Raw genomic sequence first — 24,325 nt, forward strand, 5'->3', positions numbered from 1 at the left:
TCAGATGGCAGCAGTGACAATGGGCTTTGGAGATCCTCTCTCACCTTTACAATCGGTCAATAGACATATTCACTTCTTCTTGGGCACTTTGTCTTAGTCAGGGCCTAGAGTGGGGAAGTATGTAGTGGTAATACAATGCTCTTAATTCAACCCAGCACAACCCTCCCACATACCCACCTGTTATGGACAAGCACAACAAGCAGAGGCAAAGTGTAAACTCCCCAGAGGAACATCATGGGCTGGGTGCAGTCTGCTGTGACACTGGCAGTCGGGGTCCTGGAGTCAGTTGGCAAAGAAAGCTTTAGATTTCGAACAGTACTGAACACACCTGTGAAATTGTGGGAGCTGCATTTCTAGGGATGCTACAGTTCTGAGGTCCTGACCTAAAACTAACTGCCAAGGTAACTCACAAATGGGCAATTTCTTATGAAGCAAACTCACAGCACCAGAGGCCTGGCAGCTATGGTGCTGGGGAAGACGGGGGCACTACAGGCTTGCAGAACATATTGTAGCCCAGGTTGTAAGACTGCTCTTACTATGCATGTTTCCAGACTAGGTGAATACGTCATGTTTCAAGTAAAGTTGAAAAACAAAAAAGAAGCAGGATGGAAGTAACAGAACTGCAGAACTATTCAGAGAACCCATGTGGTCCTTTAGTACTGGAGTTTCTAATCAGCTGTCACAAAGAGCTTAATTATATGATCCATGATTCTATGATTACCTGGGATTATCAGTTCCCTCCTTTTTCCAGAGATGTTGAACAATGGCCACTGGAGAAAGTGTCCTATAACCTCCACTCTGCATGCAAAGGTTCATTTGCAAGTATTTTCCCATCTTGCTGAAATGCAATGTTGAGTAGGTAAAATGCAACTGGAGGCCTGTCCTCCAAAATGAAATATGCACTAAATCTAAAACCACCTGTTTTCCCTCGTATAACACTCTCACGGTAGGTAGCATGTCAGCAGGGGAGCCAAAATAAAATTTATGGGAATATGTAAGTTTGGATTGGAATAGAAACCTGTATCTCAACGTGAATTTTTGCACAGGTGGTTTCTGAACCCGTGTGCCCAAGAAACCTCTACCAGTAAACGTACAGTTAATGTAGATGCGTACTCAATAGCATTAACACCACCAATTTTGCTTTAAAAAAACCTTACAGCTCGTATTCACAGCTGGGCAATAGATGAAAAGCACATACTGATAATGTAACGGGAAATGTTCAATTTCTCATTAGCCTCAGGGGCATAGTTAGTATTGTGAATCCTTTCCCTAAGACTGTAGGCAATTGTAGGCTACTGCTGATGGGACAGAACCTAGGAGTCTTCCGAACCATTCAGCTGTGCTACAGTTGAGTATAGTTTTGGTACTCGTTTCTCAGCAAATGCTTTATCCCAAAGCCCATCAGGAATGTAGGAAATGCAAACAGGCCTGTGTACAACACGTTTTCCTGTTGACAAGAGTCATCGATTCCTACATGAAGGAAGTGCAGTCTGAACTTCCTATTGCAGTATCTCAGTGCCTGTGATTAAAGCTTCCTGTCTACCTAATCTGCTAAGAATTACAGCTCAAGATTCCCATGTCAGTTCAGCAACATGAGCACAATTCCCTGGCGTTGTTGTATTAAAATTGGAGCTAGTGGTGATGTTTTTGCATTGCCTCTTTCATTTAAAGCACCATTCCAATATGATGTTTTGGCTTGTCCTTAAAATAACCTTTATAAGCACTTATCAGCAATATTTCATATGTACAAATACTAGCTGTTGCCTTTCCAATGAAGACTGCAGATTCCTTAAGCTCCATTTTTGTACATTGAGTAAAAGGGCCAGTGGCCAGCAAAAATGATTTAATATAGCTAGTGAAAGCAATAAAATTTCTATTCATGAGTTCCTGACACTTAGTCCTGTGCTTAGTTCGCAGGTATATATTACATCATTTCCCCTAAATTGATGCTGATTCCTGTTAGTGATCCACACATGCCTGTAGTCATCATGGTCTACCTAAATTCTGCCTTTGTAGCTCCAGATTTCTAATATGTTCCAGATGTAACATAAGTCTTCCTAGCTCTGCCCCACCTATTTCATTAGAGTCTATGCAGCAGTGTAAGATGTGGATATCCTCCTGTAAAGGTTGCTGCCATGGGAGAGGACAAATGCCATTTTTCTTGCCACTGTTGCATTGATAACTGAAAAGAAGGGAATGTCCTGTTTGCATATATAGACTTCAGAAGGTGGGAATTACCTCTGCCTGGTGCAGGGCTGCAGTGTCTTGTCCAAGAGCACTCCTAGTAAAACACTAAATTTTTGCCACAGTCTGTGTCGCCACGGGTGAGGCACTTCACTCAGACACTTGGGTTAGAATGGTGATGGCTCTGAACCTGTAAATGGACGCACTACACAAATTGAGGGGCTACTGATCACTGGCTTTCATGCACCAAAGCTGTGAAGGTGTTGGAGAACCTGGGAGACAACATGTCAGCTGTCCTGCGTGTACACGTGCCATAGTCCTCCCAGTCACAGCATTGCAGAGCTATTGAAAAGCAACTTATTTTTAACTGTGTGAAATATTAAACCCAGTCAAGAGGCAAGTTTAATACACTTCAGGAGCAGCAGTATGGGGTGAGAACCATTCCTGTTTATAGTATCCCTGTTGTATGGAATAATAGGAGTTGAACCTTTACAGTTTGTTTCCTCCTATGGTCAATGTCACATGTGTTACGAGGGAGAAGGATTTCTTCAGGTACTGTTCGTGTCCACGATCCTTTGACTGTCACAGATGAAATGCAGTCCCTTCTGTTTTGCCATGCAAGTTGTAACGTCCCCAGACACGTCAGAGCTCATTGTGCTCATGCTTGTTGCAGCACTCTGAAGGTGGGTCTCTTGTAAAGGCCTCGATTACAGACCCCCTTAAGCAGAGGTCGTGGGGAAGGCGCAGTTTCCAGCGCTCCCTACCTTCATGCCAAGCACTGTAGTGCTGGGAAGGAAGAAAGGCATCAAGCTTAACGCTGCATTTGCCTACTCTGCAACAGTCCGTAGCCCTTACTGCCGTATGTTTGTTCCATCTGTTCCATGCAGAACAGGAACGAAGCCCTGTGCGCATCTCCAACGCACTGTAACTCAGTCTTGCTGATCATAGGGAGCTGCCTGTACAGAGCCTTCATTTCTGCCTTGGTCCCAAGACGTGCTGATAGGATATGCTGGCCAAACCTGTGATTTTAGTAGGCAGCATCTTCCAAAATAATGTTTATTAGTAGTAGCAATTTTAGAATTGTAATATGGGTGAAAAATAATTGAAGGATACTGCTTTTTTGGATACCTGCTTTAAGAAATTTCTGGATTTGTCTTGCAAACAGGTTTTCAGGCATACTTAGGAGAAAATAGCACAGAGACCTTCTCTGCACCGAAACTGATAAGGGCGGAGTCTTTGGGGGCTGCACCACTATCTGAGCCAGTAACAACAGGCAGTGATAAGTACTAGCACCACACACTTAACTAAGAAGTTTCATTTAACCATGTGATTTTTATTTTTTATTTTTGTTTGCTTTGCTTTTGAAATGTGTGGTGGAAGTGGTGCCTAGTACTGGATCCTGTACTGCCTGGGGTGGGTGGAGGGGAGGAGGTGGTGTGTGATGCTTGAGGGGGTGGGGAAGAGGTACCCAATTCCAGATCCTTTGCTGCCTGGGAGGATGGGGTGGGGGAGGGAGTGACTAGGTGGTGCCCAATACTGGATCTCTTGCTGCCCCTTGTGGGAGGGAATGGGAGGGATTGCTGATAGTGCCTAGAATGGAGACCTTTGCTGCCTGGAGGGGGAAGCTGTCCTAGAATGAAGTTATTTCCTCCTCCTGCAAGTGTTGCTGGAGATGCGATCATGCTGGGGAGGGTTAGACCTTATCAGTGGGGTTGGAGTTAAGGCTCCTGAAGTGGCAGACCCCATCAAAGATTTGACTGCCCCAGGAGTGAGCTGTACTGCTTATCCGCTCCAGCAGTCTGTGCATTGAGCAGGAAAACACTTCTTTATTACTACGTGTACCAGGCTGTGCTGCAGCCCAGTGAGGAGCTACCTGCTGTTGGGTCATAGCTCCTGGGAGGGAAGGAGGAAGGGAAGGAGGTCCTGACATCCGTGACCACCCCCTGATCTAACCAGCCAGTTCTTCTTTCCAATACAGATGGCAGCTCAGAGGCAGCGCGCCTTGGCCATCATGTGTCGCGTTTATGTGGGCTCCATATACTATGAACTTGGAGAAGATACCATTCGCCAGGCCTTTGCCCCATTTGGACCTATAAAAAGCATTGATATGTCCTGGGACTCGGTTACGATGAAGCATAAGGTTGGTTAACAGGCCTTGAGTGATGTTTTTCTTCTCTCCAAGGCTTTTGTGAGTGTATCCAGGAGAAGAAGGAATGTTCGTCCTCATAGAGAGAAGGCTGCTTTAGCATTTTGATTTTAAGAAATTGTTTGTATCTGCTCGCTCTGCTTATTTTTGCAGTATTCTGTTGTGGGAACCATATGTGCGTGGGTCTGGTGTGCACAAAAGATGCTAAACAGCTAGCAGTCCTGTATGCAGTAGCCTTTCTCTGCTAGGCCTCTAGGCATGAGAGACTCTGAAAACAGGTAGCCTTGAAGGAAAAGTCTTCTCAGACCACAATAGTAAGAATCTAGTATGTGGGAATTCTTGGCTGCATTAGCTGGCACAGGGGTTGACAAGATGCGACTGGTACAATTCAACAGGAGTATTCCTTCTGTCCTAGGGTTTTGCTTTTGTGGAATATGAGGTGCCTGAAGCTGCTCAGCTGGCCTTGGAGCAGATGAATTCTGTCATGTTGGGAGGAAGAAATATAAAGGTGAGTAACAGGCATGCCTTGAAAATTCCTAGTTCTCTTTACTTTGAATAAAGGTTTTGATGCCTAGAAATGCTTCCCATAGCACTGTAGCATGGAAGATAACCTAAAGCCTGTTCCAGGATAAATCTTCATTTTCAACCCACTAAGTACATAGTGTCTGTTAGTCCCTCACTCCCTGAGGAGAACCACCCAGCGTGCTAATAAAGTCAAGAAACTCGTTCTTATAAGCTGACAGTTCCCCCTTACACACACACACACAGTATGGAAATTTCTTAAGCACAAAACAAAGATGATTCATGATACTTGGTGTTCTTCATATGCTGTGCCTGTGTGGATGGTAGATAAGTAGCGTCAGGCACTTTTTTTGCCTGTGAGTAGCATGAGGAATTTTAAGTACCTTGCCATACAAAAAGGAGGCGTTCAGCACAAACTGAAAAGAACTAAGGTTTGTAGCTGTGTGTTTTCAGGCAATAAGTAAGAGATGATCTCTGAAAGGTGGAACTTTGGAGATTGAAATCTGGGGAGGAAGCTAGCATTTTCTGCAAAGTGTTTTACATCCTGCATTTATCTCTGATGCATTTCTGCAGTGTTAGGGGTTTAGGAGCCTTCAAAAGAAGGTTATAGAAACATTGTGTTTTGCTTTCAGCATTGTTTTTGCTTCGTGGAAGTTGGGCAGGTTAGGGAAGATAACGCTTACCTAGGAGGAAGGGGGAAGGAGAGGGACAGAGTCAGTCCAGGCTCCCAGTACTTCTAGAATCATAGAGCAGGTTGTATCCCAGAGCTGAGAGTCAGCTGTTGCCTTTTGTTAATTTTGACCTTATGAGGGGTTATGTGGTTTGAAAAGGAAGTCAAGTGGTTGAGTGCTTACCTACTGTATGTCTTGGCAAGTCATGCTGCTGCTCTCCAGACCGTTTAATGGACTGTTTCCTGTTCTCTGCAGGTGGGGAGACCTAGTAATATAGGTCAGGCACAACCAATTATAGACCAGCTAGCAGAAGAGGCACGGGCTTTCAACCGCATCTATGTGGCCTCTGTTCATCAGGACCTTTCAGATGATGACATCAAGAGTGTGTTTGAGGCCTTTGGAAAGATCAAATCCTGCACGCTAGCCAGAGATCCCACGACAGGAAAACACAAAGGCTATGGTTTCATTGGTAAAATATCTATCTGATATTTGTTCTGGGGTAAGGAAGGTAGTTGGGATCATCCTCGTTGTTTTTTATTCTAGTGGAAGAATTACTTTAAACGGGATAGAGATAAATTTGTATTTAGAAGTCTAATTAGTAGCCAGATACTTTTACTCACCATTTACGTGGGTTGAGAGATTTTGCTATGCTTGCTGTTCTCAACAGTACTTATGTGATCAGAGGAGAGAGATGAGCAATCTAAGCGCTGAGGGGTTGCTTTTTTAAACAAAGATAAATCATAATTGTGCAGTAAGAGAGTTGAACTTAGGAGTAAAAAGGGTCACTTGCAAATATTCCTCCTTCTCATTGTAGAATATGAGAAAGCACAGTCTTCTCAAGATGCAGTTTCCTCTATGAACCTCTTTGACCTTGGGGGTCAATATCTCCGAGTTGGTAAAGCTGTGACTCCTCCAATGCCGCTCCTGACACCTGCTACGCCAGGGGGATTACCTCCAGCAGCAGCTGTTGCTGCAGCAGCTGCGACAGCAAAGATTACAGCACAGGTAAGACATAAGTTGCTGTGACTGAAAGAAGTGGATGTTTATTGTCACCCTGCTAAAAACAAGCATGCAAACTCTTCCAACCAGTTGTGTTCTCTAGTTTGAATGAAGGCTCCAAGCCTAGATTGTACTCTGTTTCCAGGACTTCACACGTAGAAGCTTGCCCAGGACATACTTGTGAGAGTCTGATACACCAGCATTTAGAATGGCATCTGGCCTGCCTGATCAGAACTTTTATTTTTTAAATGATGAGGGATAAATTGGAGAGGATTCCTTGTTGGTAGGCGTACAAACAATTAGGGATGCGGTTATAACAGAGGCTAAAAGAATGCCTTAAAATACTATGTGAATAGGCAGACAGTAGTGGGGGCAGTAATAGTTGCATGAGCAACACTGCTGTTGAAGACTCTGCCTGTATAGTAAGGTGAAAGTTGGCCTGTCATGGCTTTAAGCTGTCCAGAAAGTAGGAAATACAGTGGGTTCAGCAGAATTGGATGTTGATGCAGGAGTCTAGCGGTTCTCAAACTTAGTTTGCTGAAAATAATAGAAGCTCCTGGCTATGACCTATAAGTGTTGATTGAGGAAAATTACCTTTCACAGTAACCTGCTTATCTATGCCTGTATTCTTTGCCTTGGGAGGACAGGATCTCTTCCTGCATCCCTGCTGCCCAAGAAAGAAACAAGTTCTAGCACTGTTCAGTTCTTGGATGCTCTGGAGCCAGAACAAAAAAAAACACTGCTGAGGTGTCCAGCTTATATGTGGTACTAGTATTTCTTTGAATCACAAGGTACAGGTAGAAATGGGGGGAGGAGGGAGCCGCTATTTGCGTGAAACTCTAAAGTGGTTTGCATGTCCCCAGTAGTAAGTTCACTACAATCTGGAAACCTCTGCATTTGACTAAGGAAGCAAGCTGAGGCATGGCTACGTTTTGGATCAAAATCACCTTAGGGAAGAACTATTAACTCCTCTCTTTAGTAGAGATCTCTTACAGATCTGGATAAATTTTATAATTTCTTTCTGTAAAATATGGCAGGATTTGTTACTGTGAGGAAAATTTTAAATTCTGTATATAGAGTATTGGTTTTGAAGGACCTCAGAGATACTTGGCAGTCTTGTTCCCTTTACTTAGACGTGGTAGAGACCTAGATCACCAGTCTGATTTGCCATGATAGTAGTTTTAGATAACTAGAGAAGAGTAATAATTAGATCAGTTAAAAAAGGCATCTGTAGTTTATGCCCCCAGTACAGTTCCTGTATGGAACAGCTTATTGTTAGTAAGAACATAGGCCAACATAGTCTGTAAGAGCTTTAGTTTCATGTATTTTTTGTGATTCAGAGAAGTTAATTAGTAAACTCAGTGGGATTGAAGAAATCATGGGCATGAGAGGGAAACTTTCAAGTAAGAGATGCAACTTTGGATCTGAAATGCAACTGCAGTTTGGAATTCACGTGCAAGTCAAAGGAGGAGGAAGCGTTTCCACACTTAAACTAGGACAACTGTGACTATGGTTGTCTTGACAGTCACAGTAAAAAAGTCAGTCTTGCAACAGAAAATAAGAAACTAAAGTTATTAGAAAAAGTTTCTTTGGCCACTTAAGAAAAAAGTGACACAGCTAACTACCAGTGTAGTCAAAATTATGGTAGTCTTACTGCAGCACGGAATGCTTACATAAGTATTCTTCCCCTTCGTTAGAAGCATAAGGCAAACTGGCTAATGGTACACATGGAATTACTGCAACCTTGGTGGGTTTATATCCACCAAGAGTTTATCACGTGTGGTTGTACACTTAAGTTTCGTGTTTTTTTGTGATTAGTCTGTCAAGTCAGGCTATTGCTGTATGACTGAAGAATAGCAAATATGATACTTGGGTTTAAGGTAGGATAGAAAACAGATCTCTGTGGACTTTCTTCTGACAGTGGTAGGGAAAGATTGAAAACGAGCTTTAAGGAAGAACAAACAGCTACGTGATGTATTTAGATGTTTTAGGAAAACATCAAATGAACATAACTTTTTGTTAAGACTACTATTGCACTTAATTAGCAAAAACATTTACTATATATTCTGTGAACAATTCAGAAGTTAGACACCCATATGCGTATAAGAAGCTGTTACGTATAAGACCAAGACTACTACAATTAGTGTCAAGGAGTATAACCAGGTGAGAAGAGAGGTGCTAGTGCTGTGCTAGAAGTTGCTTACACTTCACTTTCTTGGTGAAGTTACTTATAAATTGTCCTTGATTTATCTCCATACACAAAAATATTAGCGATCATATTGTAGGCATTAGGAAAAGAGTACTGATGAAATTAGCTGGTAACACATTGATGAGAAGCATTGTTAATGTAGAGGAGAATTGAGTATCAGAGAAGACTGGAGTAAGAAACATGTACAGCGTTTACCAGTTGAGTACAAAATGTGACATTTAATGACAAAAACCCCAGAATTTTTGCTCTGGTATGTCAGGGCTTATATGATGCCCATGAAAAGAGAGAAGGAGAAGGATCTGAGTAACTAAATTATGAGTACAATAGCCTGGAAAACAACCAAAACAAAAGGGATCCTAGGATATATTATGCGTGTTATTTTTGATAGCTTTGTGGAAATGTTTTCGTCTTGTTAAACGATATGGTTGAATTCTGCTCATCTAGAGTGAGAACGTTTATTTGGATTATAGCAGGTATAAAGGAATATCGTAGTTATTCAGGGAAATGGAAAACCCGATATGCAGGAGAAAACTAGAAAAAGTGACTTGGTGTAACTGTAGGAAAAAAAGCTGAAAAGTCATCCAATTTTCGCTTATGTACAGTCCATATGGAGACATGTAGGTAATGGGAGAAGAAGTTCAGACAATATGGACAAAAGAACGTAGTTAAAAAAAAAAATGCTTCAGTTATCAAGGCTGAAAGTTTGAAGAAAAGCTCCATCAAAGGCGGCGGGTTGGGAGCTCCTGTCGATATGTTTAAGTGGATCACATTCCTTAGCATTAGTAAAAAGCTTTGTGTAGTAGCTATTAAACATTGCCTTTTTCTTGATTGCTTTAAACAGTTGCTTGAGGAGCTCTTAAGGTCTTCTAGAGCATCAGCAGGTGGAAGCAAGTAGAGATTCTTCCTGTTCTGGAATTGCATGCATTTTGCAGATCCTGTACTGAATTCCTTGATGTTTTTCATTCAGTAACCTGCCTAGCAGCTTGAGAGGATAGATGAAATTTGAGCGTTTTTCTTCCAGTTCCTGATATCTCATAGTTTCCACATTTCTGTGGGTGCCATAAATTTTTGCTTGTTTGTTTGTTTTTTATAGTAGCCCTGGAGAGCTGTCATCCTCAGAATCTATATACCCAGTATTTTCTTAAGTGTGACAAGGGCTGAGCCTCAGCTGAACATACCCATAACACGACTTCTTGATACAGAATTAGTGCTTGTTTTTCTGTTGTAGGAAGCAGTGGCAGGAGCTGCAGTTCTTGGCACTTTGGCTACCCCTGGGCTAGTATCTCCAGCACTGACTCTTGCCCAGCCATTAGGGGCATTGCCACAGGCTGTAATGGCAGCGCAGGCACCAGGAGTAATTACAGGTATGTTTATTCCTCATTTTGTCACTTGTGTAACTGTTACAGTGCATGGTTCTTTACAGCTTGGGTCACGATTAAGGAGAATTTGAAGCTGAAATCCTCTTCCCTGCCTGACTTTGTCAAGAGCTGATATTTGTACAGCATAGCAGGAGTTTATTTTGGTATATAGATACAATAGGGACATGAGATTCACAGCAGGAATGCGTAGTACCCTGAGTGAAACTGTGGATAGTTGTTACCCCATGCAAAGACCTGTTCTCTGTCTCACTTCTGGGCATATGATGAATGTGATGAATATATTGAGTGCATATATCCCATATTGTTGACCAAGTTGCTGTGTATGCCTCCCTGGTCGTTTGTGTAGAGCCAATGAAACCCTATAGATTCTTTGATCCTCTTTATTACTGAGTGGTGTGTATTGAAATGTTGCAGAACATCAGTTCTTTTCTTTATGCTACAGAGTTTGTACTCTTACAGGTGTAACCCCTGCCCGACCTCCAATTCCTGTCACTATCCCCCAAGTGGGAGTTGTGAATCCTATCCTGGCCAGTCCCCCAGCGTTGGGCCTGATGGAGGTCAAAAAGGAAAAGGAAGAGGAGGAGGTATTCCAGGAGTCAGAGAGGCCAGAGATGCTAAGTGAACAGGAACACATGAGCATATCTGGCAGCAGTGCCCGTCATATGGTGATGCAGAAATTGCTTCGTAAACAGGAGGTGAGTGTAATGTGGCTACCCTGAGCTGGTTCCAGTTATCAGCAAATGAGATACCTAGTTTTAGGTCTATCTTCATGTGGTGTAGCTCTGCAGCTTTGTACGTGGTAAACTGACTCTGAAATGCCATGACCACTAAACTGTGATGTTGGGTAGAGCCATCAATGGGAAGAAAGGATGTGGTAGAGCTGGGTCTCTAACATGCAAAAACATAGAGGCTGCACAGAGAGTTTGTGTAGTCTATCCCTGGAGATATTCAAAAGCTGTGCGGGCATGGTCCCGGGCAACCTGCTCAAGGTTGCCTTGCTTGAGAACTAGGTTTGAATCAGGTGATCCTGATCATCTGTCTTAAAACATCTATTGTTCTGTGATACAGAGAAGTGCTTTGTCAGCAAAAAAAGCAAAAAAGTTTTAGTGGGGGATATGTACTAAAGGTGTGTTGCAGGCACTCTGAAAAGCTCTTGTTGTTACGCTGTGGTTGATGCTTTAACTAAAGTACCTGGTCAGCCATTAAATGTCAGAGGTCTGAAAAAAAAAGTTAAACTTCCTACTGTATTCAGACATAAGGAAAAATTAAACAAAAATCTTGAAGGTAACAAAGTAAAAATAAATAAAATAACTGGATAGCAACAGCACAAGAAAAATCAGATAGTTCAAGTCACCTGTGCTACAAAGATGTGTCTAAGAAGAGCTTGGTAGGTTTTTTGTTTGTATTTAACTTTAGTGTCTCAATTATATTAATGTACTTGTATTGTTCCTTCTCTCGGCAGTCCACTGTGATGGTGCTTCGCAACATGGTGGATCCAAAGGACATTGATGATGACCTAGAGGGAGAAGTGACAGAAGAGTGTGGCAAATTCGGGGCTGTAAACAGGGTCATCATCTACCAGGAGAAGCAGGGAGAAGAGGAGGATGCTGAGATCATTGTCAAGATATTTGTGGAGTTCTCCATGGCCTCAGAGACTCACAAAGCCATTCAGGCTTTGAATGGGCGCTGGTTTGCAGGAAGAAAAGTGGTGGCAGAGGTGTATGACCAGGAGAGATTTGATAACAGTGACCTGTCAGCATGAACTCTACTTGGAGGACTTCACCCCTACCCCTTCTGCCTGTCTGTTTTTTTAGCCATGTGTAAAGAATGCTCCAGGGTGGGCGCAGATCTCTGTGATGTACTTGTAGTTTGGATAAAAGCGCAAAGAAAGCTAGTGTGTGTTTTTGTGTGTGTTAAAGGGGCTAATATCCTGCCAACCAAGTCTGGCATGAGTGTAGCCTCATCAACCTAGAAGAGTGGGGCCAGAGCCTGAAGAGAGGTTGCTGTTTTTGCTCCTGCCTTACGCTGTGGTCACTTCAAAAACACTCAGGTCAAGATCCCACTGCACTTTTGAGGGACTGGGATAGCAATTTTCTTCAAAGATGGGCTATACATGGTTGAATGGAGGAGGCAGTCTCTAAGTATTATAACAGCACTCAGGGGTGCTGCTGAAATACTTCATGAACAACAGTGGAGGAGAGCTTGGGCAGTTCTGGCAGGGAGTCTTCCTGCTGAGGACTTGCATCTTGAGCTTGGGCTTCCAGGAGCCCAAACATGAAGCAGAGTCCAGAAAGTGAACCAGCTGGGTCTTCTGGGGTATTCACATCCTGTGTATTCTGATATTGTAGTTTGGATTTCACAGTTTTGTTGATGCATCAGAGTTACCCTAACTGATCCTTCCTAAATGTGCCAAAATATTTCCATCAAGTCAGGCTGAGGCATCACAGATGGGATGAGAGTGGGAGTAGTGTTGATCTGCAGCACCTAGAGTGTATTTATTAAATAAATCTAGTCCTTGTATTATGGACAGCGATATAGAACATATGCCTCGCCTGAAAGGAAAGTTTGCTGTTGAGGACCCAAAGTTTTTGTAATATTTACAGAGCCTGAATGCATTTATTTTATGATCTTTGTTTAATGAGCAGGAACAGAATTAGCTTGTATTAATGATTTTAAATACTCTAAACACGTAAGGGGCTATGACATTGTTTGTTGTGCAAAACTGCTAGAGACAGCACAGATTCAAAGGAAATACTCATTTTAATTTAGAAATTCAAATAACAGAAGAATGATCTCAGAGGAACTTCAGAAGGGAGGTCTGAATTGAGCCTGCTGCTGCTGCTGCAAGCTGTCTCTAAGCTTAGAGACTTATTTTTTGAATTTTGTTTCAAACACTCAAACTTCTGTTATAGGTTAGAAATCTGTATTTGCAGTCTAACTGTATTTACAGTTAATTTGTTAACTTTTGTTTTAATATTGTCTGTTAGCATAAATAACCTTTCTTTCCTGGTAACAGCAAGCCTCTCTTTTTCAACCTTTGATAGCCAAGGTATCTTGGGTTCAGCTTGCTCTTTTCCTCATCATCTGGCTTAGCAATCCTTCTTTGCATTTGTTAGCTTGAGTTTGTTTCTCAGAAGTAGTTGATTTGAGTTTTTTAATAGATTCCAGATGAACCCTTCCTAGGGCGTGGCATAGTGGCATTCTTCCTTTCTTACCTGTCCTGCAAATGCCTCATCCCATGTAATCTGTGATCCCATTGAGTTCTTTAACAAACAGCCACAGCACACTGGTAGTTCATAATTTCCCGTTTTGGTAATGCACTACAGCTTTTCTGCTGCTTTTGTCTGTAATACAGAAGAAAGTTCACCATTTTCAACTTGTTCCAGTGTTACCACTGTTCTGTCTAGCTTCTATTTTCTGGTACTTGTTCCTGTCCTGTTGACTGGATTTAGGAGTATAAGGCGGTACTGGGAGCTTCATTTTGTTGTTGATAGCTCCAAAAGAGAAAGAAGGGGGAAACAAAGATAAAATTAGATGCAAGGAGAAAGCACAGACTTAAGGATGAGTGCCTAAGCTTTTTTTTTGTGTGTGTGATCAATCTTACCTGGCTGACAAGATATTTTACAAGTTTATATTAAGAAAAGGAACTTCAGATCTTGACAGGTAAAGTGTCTGACAAAAGGTCAGGTGTCATACAACACTAATTAAAATGCTACAGTGTGAGCTAAACATTGACTGTGGATAAGTAACAAACAAATTTCAAAATAAGAAAGTAAATTAAAAAAACATTAACGAAGGGCTTTTTCCCTGGGATCCCATAGAAATCTGATTTAGGTTAAATGTATACATCCTTAATGATTTAGGATTTTGAAACAGATGTAGGTATGTCTATTTAACAGGATGACAGGTCACTAGGATGTTAGGGTTGGTATAAGAGGATATAATCTGCTTTGTTCTGTATTTTAAGTGTAAAGTGGTGTATTCCCCAGTAAGGAATGGGGGATTCTGACTTGAGAAGCTGAAACTCGGAAAAGAGTGAAGACTGGGGATAATCCCTCATCATTCCATCATATATGATGCTTTAGAGATGCCTGTGCAAGCACCAACTCCCAATTAATCGTGTATTTTTCCAGTTATTTCCTGCCATGCTTTCTCAGCAAATTGGAAAAAGCTGTACATGTCTTTAGGTGCAGCATGGATCTGGTAGAGGAGATGAAAGAAAGGGTACCTCTGCATCAGCCTGTGTAGTCAGGCTTTAACCTTTCAGTGTATCTCTGTTCTTAAACGGTTGTGATCTGAACAGCTTTCTGACAAGGAATCTAAATTCCTTCACCTTCAGACTTTCCTATTGACAGAATACACCACTCTGCAGCGTAGTAATTTTCAGCTAGTTATAGCTGTGTAGGGCTTTCTCAATTGATTCCTTGACAGTAGTGATCGTCAAGGGTGAATTATTTGGAAAATGTGGGCAACTCAGAGTGAGCATTTTACAGAAGCAACTTCAATGTCTGGAAGGCTTGCCATGTGGCTCCACAGCAGTGGACTTTGCTAGATTTGATTCCCTAAATTAGGTCCAGGAACTGTCCTGATCTCATTAAGATTCTGGCGTGGTTCTGCAGTAATTGCTTGAAAGACATGAGAAGCCTAAACCTGTCCAAATTCTTATTGTTTTCATGTAGTTGCTGAAGGTGCTTTGTTGCCTTTACTTATTCATGGCAGCAAGATGTTACGGTGCAGCTGCACAAACTATTGAACAGCTGTATCTGGTGGCAACTGTCAGGAGGCTCCAGGTTCTAATAAAAAATCCCAGAAATGTTTGGGGGTAAGGATGAAATCTTTTTGCTGCAGTGCTGGACCTTACAGCCTTGGCCTGATCACCAAGTTCCTTTTTTTTTTTTTTTTTTTTTAATTTTCTAATCCCTAAAGTAAATGGCACTGGTGAAAAGCAGAGGCCGATAGCCTGCTCTAGACAGGGCCCTCATGTATTGACTCCAGATCGCTGTTTCTGCATTAGTGGTCAGAAAATTCTTCTCTCAAAAGAATGTGAGCCTTTCCTGTAGGCCTGTAGGTACTGTTCCAAGAGGATGCAGCTTAAGTTGAGGTAAAGAAAAATAAATCATCACAGAAGCCTGATGCCAGCTGAGCGAGACTGGTTCTTAAATTTTGAGTTAGATATTTTCAGAATAACAGGGAAAAGAAAGTTTGTCAGGTCCTGCACCTTTGCCATTTCCTCTCCTGCCTATACAGGATTGCTTCCCTGAAAAACAAGGCTTGAAGTCTTGCCTCCAATGGATAAAGGTGCTGAATAAGCTCAGTCAGGTATTTCGTGATTCCAAGAGACTCATTTGAGTTTTGTCATAAAACTGGTTCTAGTCCATTCCTGTTTCTGTCCCTCCTGTTTTTCCCCAGCTTTGAAACAGTTTCTTCTGAGTCCCTTGTCTTAAATTTGAATGCTTGGAATAAACGGGTAACTAATCCCCATTTTAAATCTTGCATGTATACACCTAACTATAGAGCTGCATACCACTGCTTTCTTTGGCCCAGGACCTCAAATTTCAGGGCCTCAACATATAGAATGCTGTTCTTTGTCTAGTTCCTGTTGTTGACTTCTATAGAAGTTTAACGTGGGTAATTCCCGTGGATTGCTGGTGTATTCCTGCATAGTAGATGAGCAGAAAGAGACCAAATAACTTGGGAAGTAGCAGTCTGAAATAAAATGCATGAGTTTTTTCCATACTTCATCAGTACTTGGGAAGACTATCTGTCCACATCGTCTTTATTCCAGGTAAATGGTTCAACTTTTACTATGAATAAGGTAAAATCCTGATTTGAATCCTGATTTGTCAGCACTTTCCTGTATGTGCTGCCTCGTGTAGGATCTTGTGGCTATGGTCTTTGTGTGAGACAGCAGAGCAATAGAGCTGTATGTTGCTAACATAGGCATGAGTGCCCTCATTGTTCTAAAACCATACCTAATCAGAATAGAAGAGTTAATAGTACTGTAGAGGGCTAGTTAACACTTGTGCTTCTAAGGCAATAGTCCTTTAGCTCAACACAAGGGTAGTTGAAATAGCCTGAATTTAAGGTCAGGATTTTTTTTTTCATAAGAGCTAATTCCCTCACTCTTCACTGGCATGTCTATGGAATGTTACTACCCGACTTGCAAGATGCCTGGCAAGAGAGGCAGGAGGGCAGCTTGACTAAAACGAGACCTCTAAGCCAAACTAAAACACAAAAACATCATACATAGGCAGTGGAGGCAGAGATATACATCCTGGGATGATTATAATTTACGTCCCTAGGGTGCAGGGAGAGCGGCAGGAAAGCCAAAACAACAACAAATAAAAATAAGGCTTTCATCGGGTACACAGGACAACAAGGGAAGACGAAGGAAACTATACACTTAAGATAAGTGAAACAGGAGACCTGGCTACAGCTGACATAAAGAAGTTACTGAGCACTTCAGCCTTCTCTGCCTCAGTCTTCTCTAGGAAGTGCTCTAGCCACACTGCCCAATTCACAGAATCCAAAGTCAGGGACTGGGAAAACGAAGTACTGCCCACTGTAAGAGATCAGGTTTGAGACCATTTAAGGCACCTGGATGTACACAAGTCCATGAGACCTGATGAGATGCATCTGAAGTTGCAAAGCCACTATCATATTTGAAAAGTGGCAGTCTGGTGAAGTTCCCAGTGATTGGAAAATGGGAAACGTAACCCCTATTTTCAAAAAGGGAAAAAAGGAGGACCTGGGGAACTACAGGCCAGTCAGTCTCACCTCTGTGCCTGGCAAGATCATGGAGCAGATCCTCCTGGAAGCTGTGCTGAGGCACATGGAAAATAAGGAGGTGATTGACAGCCAACGTGGCTTCACTAAGGGCAGATTGTGCCTGACAAACTGGTGGCCTTCTGTTACGGGGTTGCAACATTGGTGGATAAGGGAAGAGAGACCGACAATATCTACCCAGACTTGTGCAAAGCATTTGACACTGTCCCCCATGGTATGCTTGTCTTTAAAATGGAGACACATGGATTTGATGGTTGCACCACCTGGTGGATAAGGAATTGGCTGGATGGTCATGTTCAGAGTTGCGGTCAACATCTCAATGTCCAGGTGGAGGTCAGTAACAAGTGATGTCCCTCAGTGTCTGTGCTGGGAGCAGCACTATTTAACATCTTTCTTGGTGTTTTGGACAGTAGCATCAAGTGCATGCTCAGTAAGTTTGCAGATGACACTAAGACATGTGGTGTGGTTGACATGCTAGAGAGAAGGGATGCCATCCAGAGGGACCTTGACAGGCTTGAGAGGTGAGCACGCATGAACTTCATGAATTTCAGTAAGACCAAGTGCCAGATCACGCACCTGGGTTGGGGCAATCTCAAACACACAGATACAGATAAGGCAATTAGTGGATAGAGAGCAGCCCTGTGGGTAAGGACTTGAAGGTATTGGTGGACAAAATATTGAAGATGAGCCAGCAACGTGCACTTGCAGCCCAGAAAGCCAACCGTATCCTGGGCTGCGTCAAAAGAAGTATGACCAGCAGTTCAAGGGAGGTGATTCTCCCGCTCTGCTCTGCTCTCATGAGACCCCACTTGGAGTACTGCATTCAGCTCTGGGATCCCCAGCACAAGGACACAGAAGTATTAGAACGAGTCCAGAGGAGGGCCATGAAGATGATCAAGGGCACCTATCCTAACACCTCTCCTACGAAGACAGGCTGAGAGAGTTGGGGTTGTTCAGCTGGGAGAAGAGAAGGCTGCAGGGAGACCTGACAGTGGCCTTCCAGTACCCAAAGGGGGCCTACACAAAAGCTGGAGACAGACTCTTTATCAGGGAGTGTAGTGACCGGAAAAGGGACAATGGTTTTAAACTAAAAGAGGGTAGATTTAGATTAGATATAAGGAACAAATTCTTTATTCTGAGGGTGTCAAGATATTTAAGCAGGTTGCACAGGGAAGTTGTGGATGCCTCCTTCCTAGAAGCATTCAAGGCCAAGTTGGATGGGGCTTTGGGTAGACTGGTCTAACGGAAAGTGCCCCTGCCCACGGGAGGGGGGTTAGAAGTAGTTGGTCTTTAAGGTCTCTTCCAACTCAAACCATTCTATGATTCTACTGTTTTAGACAAAAGGGCCCATCTTGTCCAAGGCAGTGAATGATATGCAGGTTTCTAGGCAAAAGTGTAGGGAGGGGCAAGCATGGAATGAATATGGTTCAGAGGCCAACAACTGATAGGTAAGGGTTTTCCTAAAGTAGAGGTTGTGTCCATCTACGCACTGCTATCTAAATCCTCAGTTTCTTGGACGTAATGCAGCATTGGACTAAGTGAATTTCTCATCCTGTAATTGGTGCAAGTCATGCTGAAATAGTGAAGGGTGGCTATCAGATGATCATGCATTGATCCCTTTGTACATGGCTCTGTTTCTCCCACCTTGACCCTCTTCTAGTCAGCTAGGAAGCTGACGTACTTAACTGTTTCTAGAGAAGGGTCTCTCTGGGCCTGTTCTAGTGAACTTCCTGATGATACTGCTCTGGGTAACTCCACATTTAATAAATCTGGCAAAGTTCTAGCAGAGTTTTGATGCTGTAGGAAGAATGTACTGGTAAAATGAGCTGATACAGGGCAGTAGTCTGTAACTGATTAGCTTTAATTTTTGGAGTACTGCAGGGCAGAGCAATGGTGTTCTTATCCCAGTCTGCACTCTGTGGGGTTCGGCAGTCAGTGTCTGCTCTGCAGCAGCCAAGCGTTCAAGTATAATAATGTCTGTTCACAGAAACCTGGTCATCTCAGAAACAGCCCTGCAGATTATGACAGCACCAAATACAGATGGGAACAAGGCCATGATGGGATTTTTCAAGTAATCCATGATAATCTTTATCTTCAGTTTGTCTTGCAAGTCAGTGTGTGTTAGCCCTGATTCAGCATCAGACCCTTCCAGTGGTGGGTTGATAAAACCTCGACAGCAGTTCAGCCCGTGGAAGAACTGCAGCACAGGCAGAGCTGGCTTAGTCCTATATGTCTAACAGCTGGATAGAGCAAGACAAGCTTAAAACAGAAAATGTAGTTTCAGTGTTTACTAATTAGGGAAGATAGGCTTCCAGAGAAAAGCATGTCATCCTCAGATTTGTCAGCTATGTTCAGCTGTCTCCATCTCTTGATGGTTTGAGATGAGCAATGTATGTGCCTTGGGAGCTTCTGTAACTATGAGCTGACAAGCACTATGCCCTTGGGGGAGCTGCTGTTAAATGGCTTCTGCTGCTCAAAGCCCTTGCAGTGTTTTTGTTGTACCTTGATGTTATGACCCCTTAAGTAAAACAGGGCCCTTGAGAGTAGTATCAAAATGGAGTTAGCACAGGGAAGATGTACGAAGCTCTTGATCTTGAATGCTGAGATTTACAGATGATTTTCCCAACTTGTTGAAGTTGGAAACATAGCATTAAGAATCAGTTTCATGCCTGCTCTTGTATTAACATCTTCATTAAGCTTAAATGTTTTTTTTTTTCCCTCGTTAGGGAGAGGATAAATCATATGATGTATTGCTATTATTAGAGTTTCAGTAGGCTAGATAAATATAATCCTTTTCTTTAAAAAAAATCACTTATTCTGATGGGTTTAGTCTGAATAGAGACACAATGTCAAGACTTTTTTTCCTTGAACTATAAGGAAATAGAACCTTTCCTTGAACCTATGCATTTCAGATGTCTACAAGTACCTAATCGGCTGATTATTTATGCTTCTTTTTGGGGGGTGGAAGGAGGTGGAGGGGGGAGATGATCGTTGCTGTTGTTTCTTTCAGAGTACTTGGGCTTTACAGACTTCTGTTGTGCTCCCTTGACTCATGTATTTCTGCGTGGAGGCATTGTTTGAGCTATCTTCATAAAAAACAAAAATCATGTTTTTGATTGCCTTTGTAACTTGGCAAGGGCAAGGACCATCAGAATCACAGAATCACCTAGGTTGGAAGAGACCTCCAAGATCACCTAGTCCAACCTCTGACCTAACCCTAACAAGTCCTCCACTAAACCATATCACTAAACTCAACATGTAAGCGTCTCTTAAAGACCTCCAGGGATGGTGACTTAGCCACTTCCCTGGGCAGCCCATTCCAATGCCTAACAGTCCTTTCGGTAAAGAAGTTCTTCCTAATATCCAACCTAAAATCATCAGGCGTCGGTGCATCGTACTGCTTTACATAATGGCATATAAGTTTTTTTTCCTTCTTCTTCTCCACAGTGCTTTCCAAATCATTTTTCGCGTTATAAGCTTGACATCCAGAAGCAGCCCATAAGCACGTGGGTGCACGTGTGTACAGTTCTAGTAAATGGTCACGGCTAACGTGGAGCCTCCCCGTATAAAACAGGGGTTATGTTTCCCTTCGGCTGTTGGTTTTCGCGTGTGCAGACGGAGCGGCTCTGGGGCTGGAGGCTGACCGCCACGATTCTCGGTTTCGTTCCGCCGGTTTTAGGGGCGAGGCGCAGCACCACGGGCTGCGGAACGCCGCTATCGGCAACGCCGCTGCCGCTGCTTTCGAAGCCGGCTCCTGCGAACGCCCGGCGCTGAGGCGAGAGCAGCCGACCTCCGCCGGGCCCCGCTCGGTACCGGCGGCCCCGCTCCGCGGAGCCGCCGCTCCCCGCCGCCCCCGGGCCGTCTGCTCCCCCCGGGCCCTCCTGCGCTGAGCGGCCCGGCCCGAGGGCGGCGCAGGGGCGGCCGGGCGGGGCCGGGCGGGGCCGGGGCGGGCGTCGCGGGGCAGGGCGGGAGCGGCGGCGGCCGCGGACTCCGTTTCCCAGGGACGCTCGCGGGGGGCGGCGCGGCCCCGGGCGCAGACCGGGCCCGGGCGGGAGCGGCGGGGCCCGAGCGCGGCGGCCAGGCCCGAGCCGAGGGGCGGCGCGGACCAGGGGCGCGGCCCGGCGGCGGACGCCGGGGGGTTCCGGGGCTGCGGCCCGGCCCGGCCCGGCCCTAGCGCAGCGCCCGCCCCGCCGCACATCCGGGCCCTCCCTCGGGCGGCCCCTTCCCGGCGCGGCCGCTCCCGCCCGGGCCCGCCCCTGCGCGCCGAAGCCGATCGCGGCCGAGCCCCGGCGCGGCCCGGCGCGATGCTGCGGTGCATGCCGCCGCTCTGGCGCTGCAACCGGCACGTGGAGGCGCTGGACCGGCGGCACTGCTCGCTGCAGGCCGTGCCCGAGGAGATCTACCGCTACAGCCGTTCGCTGGAGGAGCTGCTGCTGGACGCCAACCAGCTCCGCGAGCTGCCCAAGGTGAGGCCGCGGCCCGCCCGTCCCGGCCCGGCCGAGCGCGCAGCCGCGGGCCTGGCCCCGGCCCTGGCCTCCCTCGGTCCGCGGAGCTCCGGGCGCTGCCCCCGGCCCGGCCCGGCCCGAGCGTCGCCCACCTGCCTCCTCGCCGGGCGCCGGGCGGAGCCTGGGGGCGGCTCGGCCGGTCCCGTTCCGCCGTGCTGCCGGGGGCCCGGGGCCGCCGGTGGCTTCTCCCCTCGGCCGCCCCCGTCCCTGCGGCGGCCCGCGGGCGGGCGCTGTCCCGGCTCGGCGAGGGGACCCCGCGGCCGACCCCGGCCTGCTCTGCTCCCGGGAGCGGCCTCCGCCGGGGCCGCGCCGCGTCCTGCTCCCCGCTCGCCCCGCAGGGAGCGCGGCCTTCCCCCGTCCAGCGCCGGCCCCCTCCCGGCCCCCTCCGTCGTGCTCCCGGGGGAAGGCGGGTGGGCGCCGCGCCGCCGCTCGCAGCGGGAGCCCCGCGTGGGACGTGTCGGGACGCGGGGCCCTGTGCCGCCGATCGGTGGGTGCCGGGGAAGCGAGCGAACCTGCCCTGCGAAGGGGCGGCCTGCCAGGGGTCCCGTAAGCCGTGCTGGCTGCTAAGAGAGGCGCGGTGTGAATGTAAAAGCTCTGCTTTAACCTGTAAACCGTAGCAGGTATCGAAGAAGCATTTTATTCTTATTGTCTGGGGCTTAAGCCTGCGGTTGTAACTTCTTCCACTGTTCTGTTTAACCTCAGTGCTCTCCGTGCAGATAATGCTGGTGATAAATGCTTTGTATGTCGCCGCACACCATGCCAGTGTGATTCTTCTGTAGTAGAGGATGGGAGATCTGCTCTACAGTCAGCTGTGGGCTTGGCCCAGACACCTCTGACTCCTAAAGGGTTTACTTTCACAAGACAGAGCCTTTATTTTTTCCTTACAGTACCGTTCAGCCAAAGCAGAAACGATGGTGTTCCTGTTCTGCTGGTTAATCTGAAGCATAGAATACTGCAAACAAGAACTGGAATTTGAACCTGTGCGTGTGCTTGCCTCTCAGGAAGGAGAGCACCTTTAAACGTTACTGGGCTATAGGGTGTTATAGAGGAAGTTTTTCCATGTATTCCATGTCAAAATTGTACAATTTTTAAAAATTATGGAGTATCCTAAGTTGAAAGGGACCCACAAGAATCATGGAGTCCAACTCCTGGCTTCACACAGGAGCACCCAAAGATCAAACCATGTCTGAAGTGTGGTTCAAATGCTTCTTGAACTCCAGCAGGCTTGCTGCTGTGACTGCTTCCCACCATTAGTTAGTGATACTTAACGAACTTTTCAGTTAAAAAAAGTTTTGTGCTGGAAAAAGTATTTCACTGTAGCACGTTTGGATAGGTGCTCATTGGTCTAAGTCACCTTTTTATTAAAAACATTAAGAAAAAAGGTAATTTTTCTTTATTTTAAAGTTTCTTGTTAAACTACTAGTGTTTTTCTTATTTATGTAAAATTGGGGGAAAAAAGAATCTGGAAAAAAAAGGACAAACCACCCTTGCTTTTCAGTTACAGCAACACTAGTATGATCCTTCTTTTGTCAGCTTTCTTCCATCGGGTATCTGGGGATCATTGTATAATTTAGGTGGGGATATTTCTCAAACTACTGGAAAAATTGTGTTACAGGCAGGTTAGGACTTACAAATGAGTATCAGTCTCTTTTGCAGAGGAGGCTAATTGCAACACATCTGCAATGAACTTGCTGATCCTCGCACTGCGCAACTCCTTATCCCTCTGAATAGTCAGTCAGTCTTTGTGTTTACGTAGAAGCAGGTTAGACTTCTACATAAGCTGAAGATACTGTTTTTTTTATGTTGGCTTTTGAAAAGCATCTTTTGCACAATAAATGCAAATTTTATACTGGCACTTTATCTGGTCAGTGATCAGATAGGTATAATGCTGTCTGTGAAAGCAGGTACTGTGTATCTGTCCTAACCACCATCTCCTTCCTGTTGTCACTCAAACTACTTGTACTTGTGAACACGGTTGTTAAACTCCAGGTGTTACATCTGTTCTGCTTTGGACCATCAGAGTTCTTGCTGTGACCTGTCCCGGGATCAAGGGTTCCCTTTCTGGTGATTGAGTTGTCCCCAGTTTCTAGAGTTTTCTGGTGAGGGATTATTAGAAAAAGCAATAGGGAAGAGAAAAATAAGATTATATGGTCATGAATGGTGCTTCTGGTCCTCCAATCTCAAAAGAGATGTAAAGTCAGAAGGGGTACAGAGAATGGGGAACAGAAGGCTTGATAGGAGGTATGCAACAGCTTTCGCACAAGGTAAAGAAAAGTTTGCGAGGTCTCCTCAGTCTGAAAAAGATAGTGCCATTCCTCCGTCAGATGGTAGATGTCTGGTCACAAATGGCCTGCAGGGATTGAACAGGGAGCGACTGACCACTGGTTCTTGCAGCCCAAGGACTGAGGAGGTTAACTGAAACCACAAAAGGCTCAGTTCAGAAACAATTTTTCATGCATGTTGTAGTTAAGCTGAAGTGTGGAATTACTTGTCGTATGACATAACAGATGCGCAAAGTTTACATGAGCTTGTGAAAGAGAAGACAACCAAAAATGAATAAATACAAAGACATCATGTTTGGCTGAGAAGTGGCTTGTGCTGCATATCCTGGAAGAGACCTAAAAGAAGTACTGTTTTGGACTTCATGTAGTCACACTCTTTTGTATCGAATACTGTCTGCAGCTGGCATGGGCTTTCTCCAGTAGTGAGAGACATCAGCCATCTCTAGCAAAATCTAAATGCCCTCTCCCTCACAAGCAAGGCGAGAGGCAAATACATGTAGCTGGGGCAATGAGCATAGTACCTCTAAGTGCTGGCCACTCTTGAAAAAAGCAAAGGAGCTGGTGAATGCTGTCGAGATATGCCGTGCCCTGGAGACATGTCAGGAAGAGCGAGCAGAAATAGGTCCTACAGTTTTTCGCTTT

At 45.0% G+C, this 24,325-nt stretch overlaps 2 protein-coding genes across 10 annotated transcripts in view; both read left to right on the plus strand.

The window, feature by feature from the left end:
• Positions 1 to 12,000, plus strand: part of PUF60 (poly(U) binding splicing factor 60) — a 31,674-nt gene extending 19,674 nt beyond the window's left edge. For 2 of the 4 annotated variants that reach the window (XM_035570123.2, XM_035570122.2), the window contains exons 4-11: positions 5 to 55; positions 4,163 to 4,324; positions 4,746 to 4,838; positions 5,779 to 5,992; positions 6,338 to 6,528; positions 9,960 to 10,095; positions 10,570 to 10,805; positions 11,573 to 12,000. In XM_035570123.2, the coding sequence (XP_035426016.1) occupies positions 5 to 55; positions 4,163 to 4,324; positions 4,746 to 4,838; positions 5,779 to 5,992; positions 6,338 to 6,528; positions 9,960 to 10,095; positions 10,570 to 10,805; positions 11,573 to 11,872 (1,383 nt within the window). In that variant the 3' untranslated portion in view covers positions 11,873 to 12,000. The remainder of the gene's footprint in view (positions 1 to 4; positions 56 to 4,162; positions 4,325 to 4,745; positions 4,839 to 5,778; positions 5,993 to 6,337; positions 6,529 to 9,959; positions 10,096 to 10,569; positions 10,806 to 11,572) is intronic. The other 2 variants (XM_035570126.2, XM_035570125.2) reach the window with 1 other exon arrangement.
• A 9,145-nt stretch (positions 12,001 to 21,145) lies between these two features.
• Positions 21,146 to 24,325, plus strand: part of SCRIB (scribble planar cell polarity protein) — a 119,744-nt gene continuing 116,564 nt past the window's right edge. For 5 of the 6 annotated variants that reach the window (XM_050709147.1, XM_050709148.1, XM_050709149.1 and 2 more), the window contains exon 1: positions 21,146 to 21,362. In XM_050709147.1, the coding sequence (XP_050565104.1) occupies positions 21,201 to 21,362 (162 nt within the window). In that variant the 5' untranslated portion in view covers positions 21,146 to 21,200. The remainder of the gene's footprint in view (positions 21,363 to 24,325) is intronic. The other variant, XM_035570174.2, reaches the window with a different exon arrangement.

Source organism: Cygnus atratus, chromosome 2 (genome assembly GCF_013377495.2).
Source record: "Cygnus atratus isolate AKBS03 ecotype Queensland, Australia chromosome 2, CAtr_DNAZoo_HiC_assembly, whole genome shotgun sequence".
NCBI lineage: Eukaryota > Metazoa > Chordata > Aves > Anseriformes > Anatidae > Cygnus > Cygnus atratus.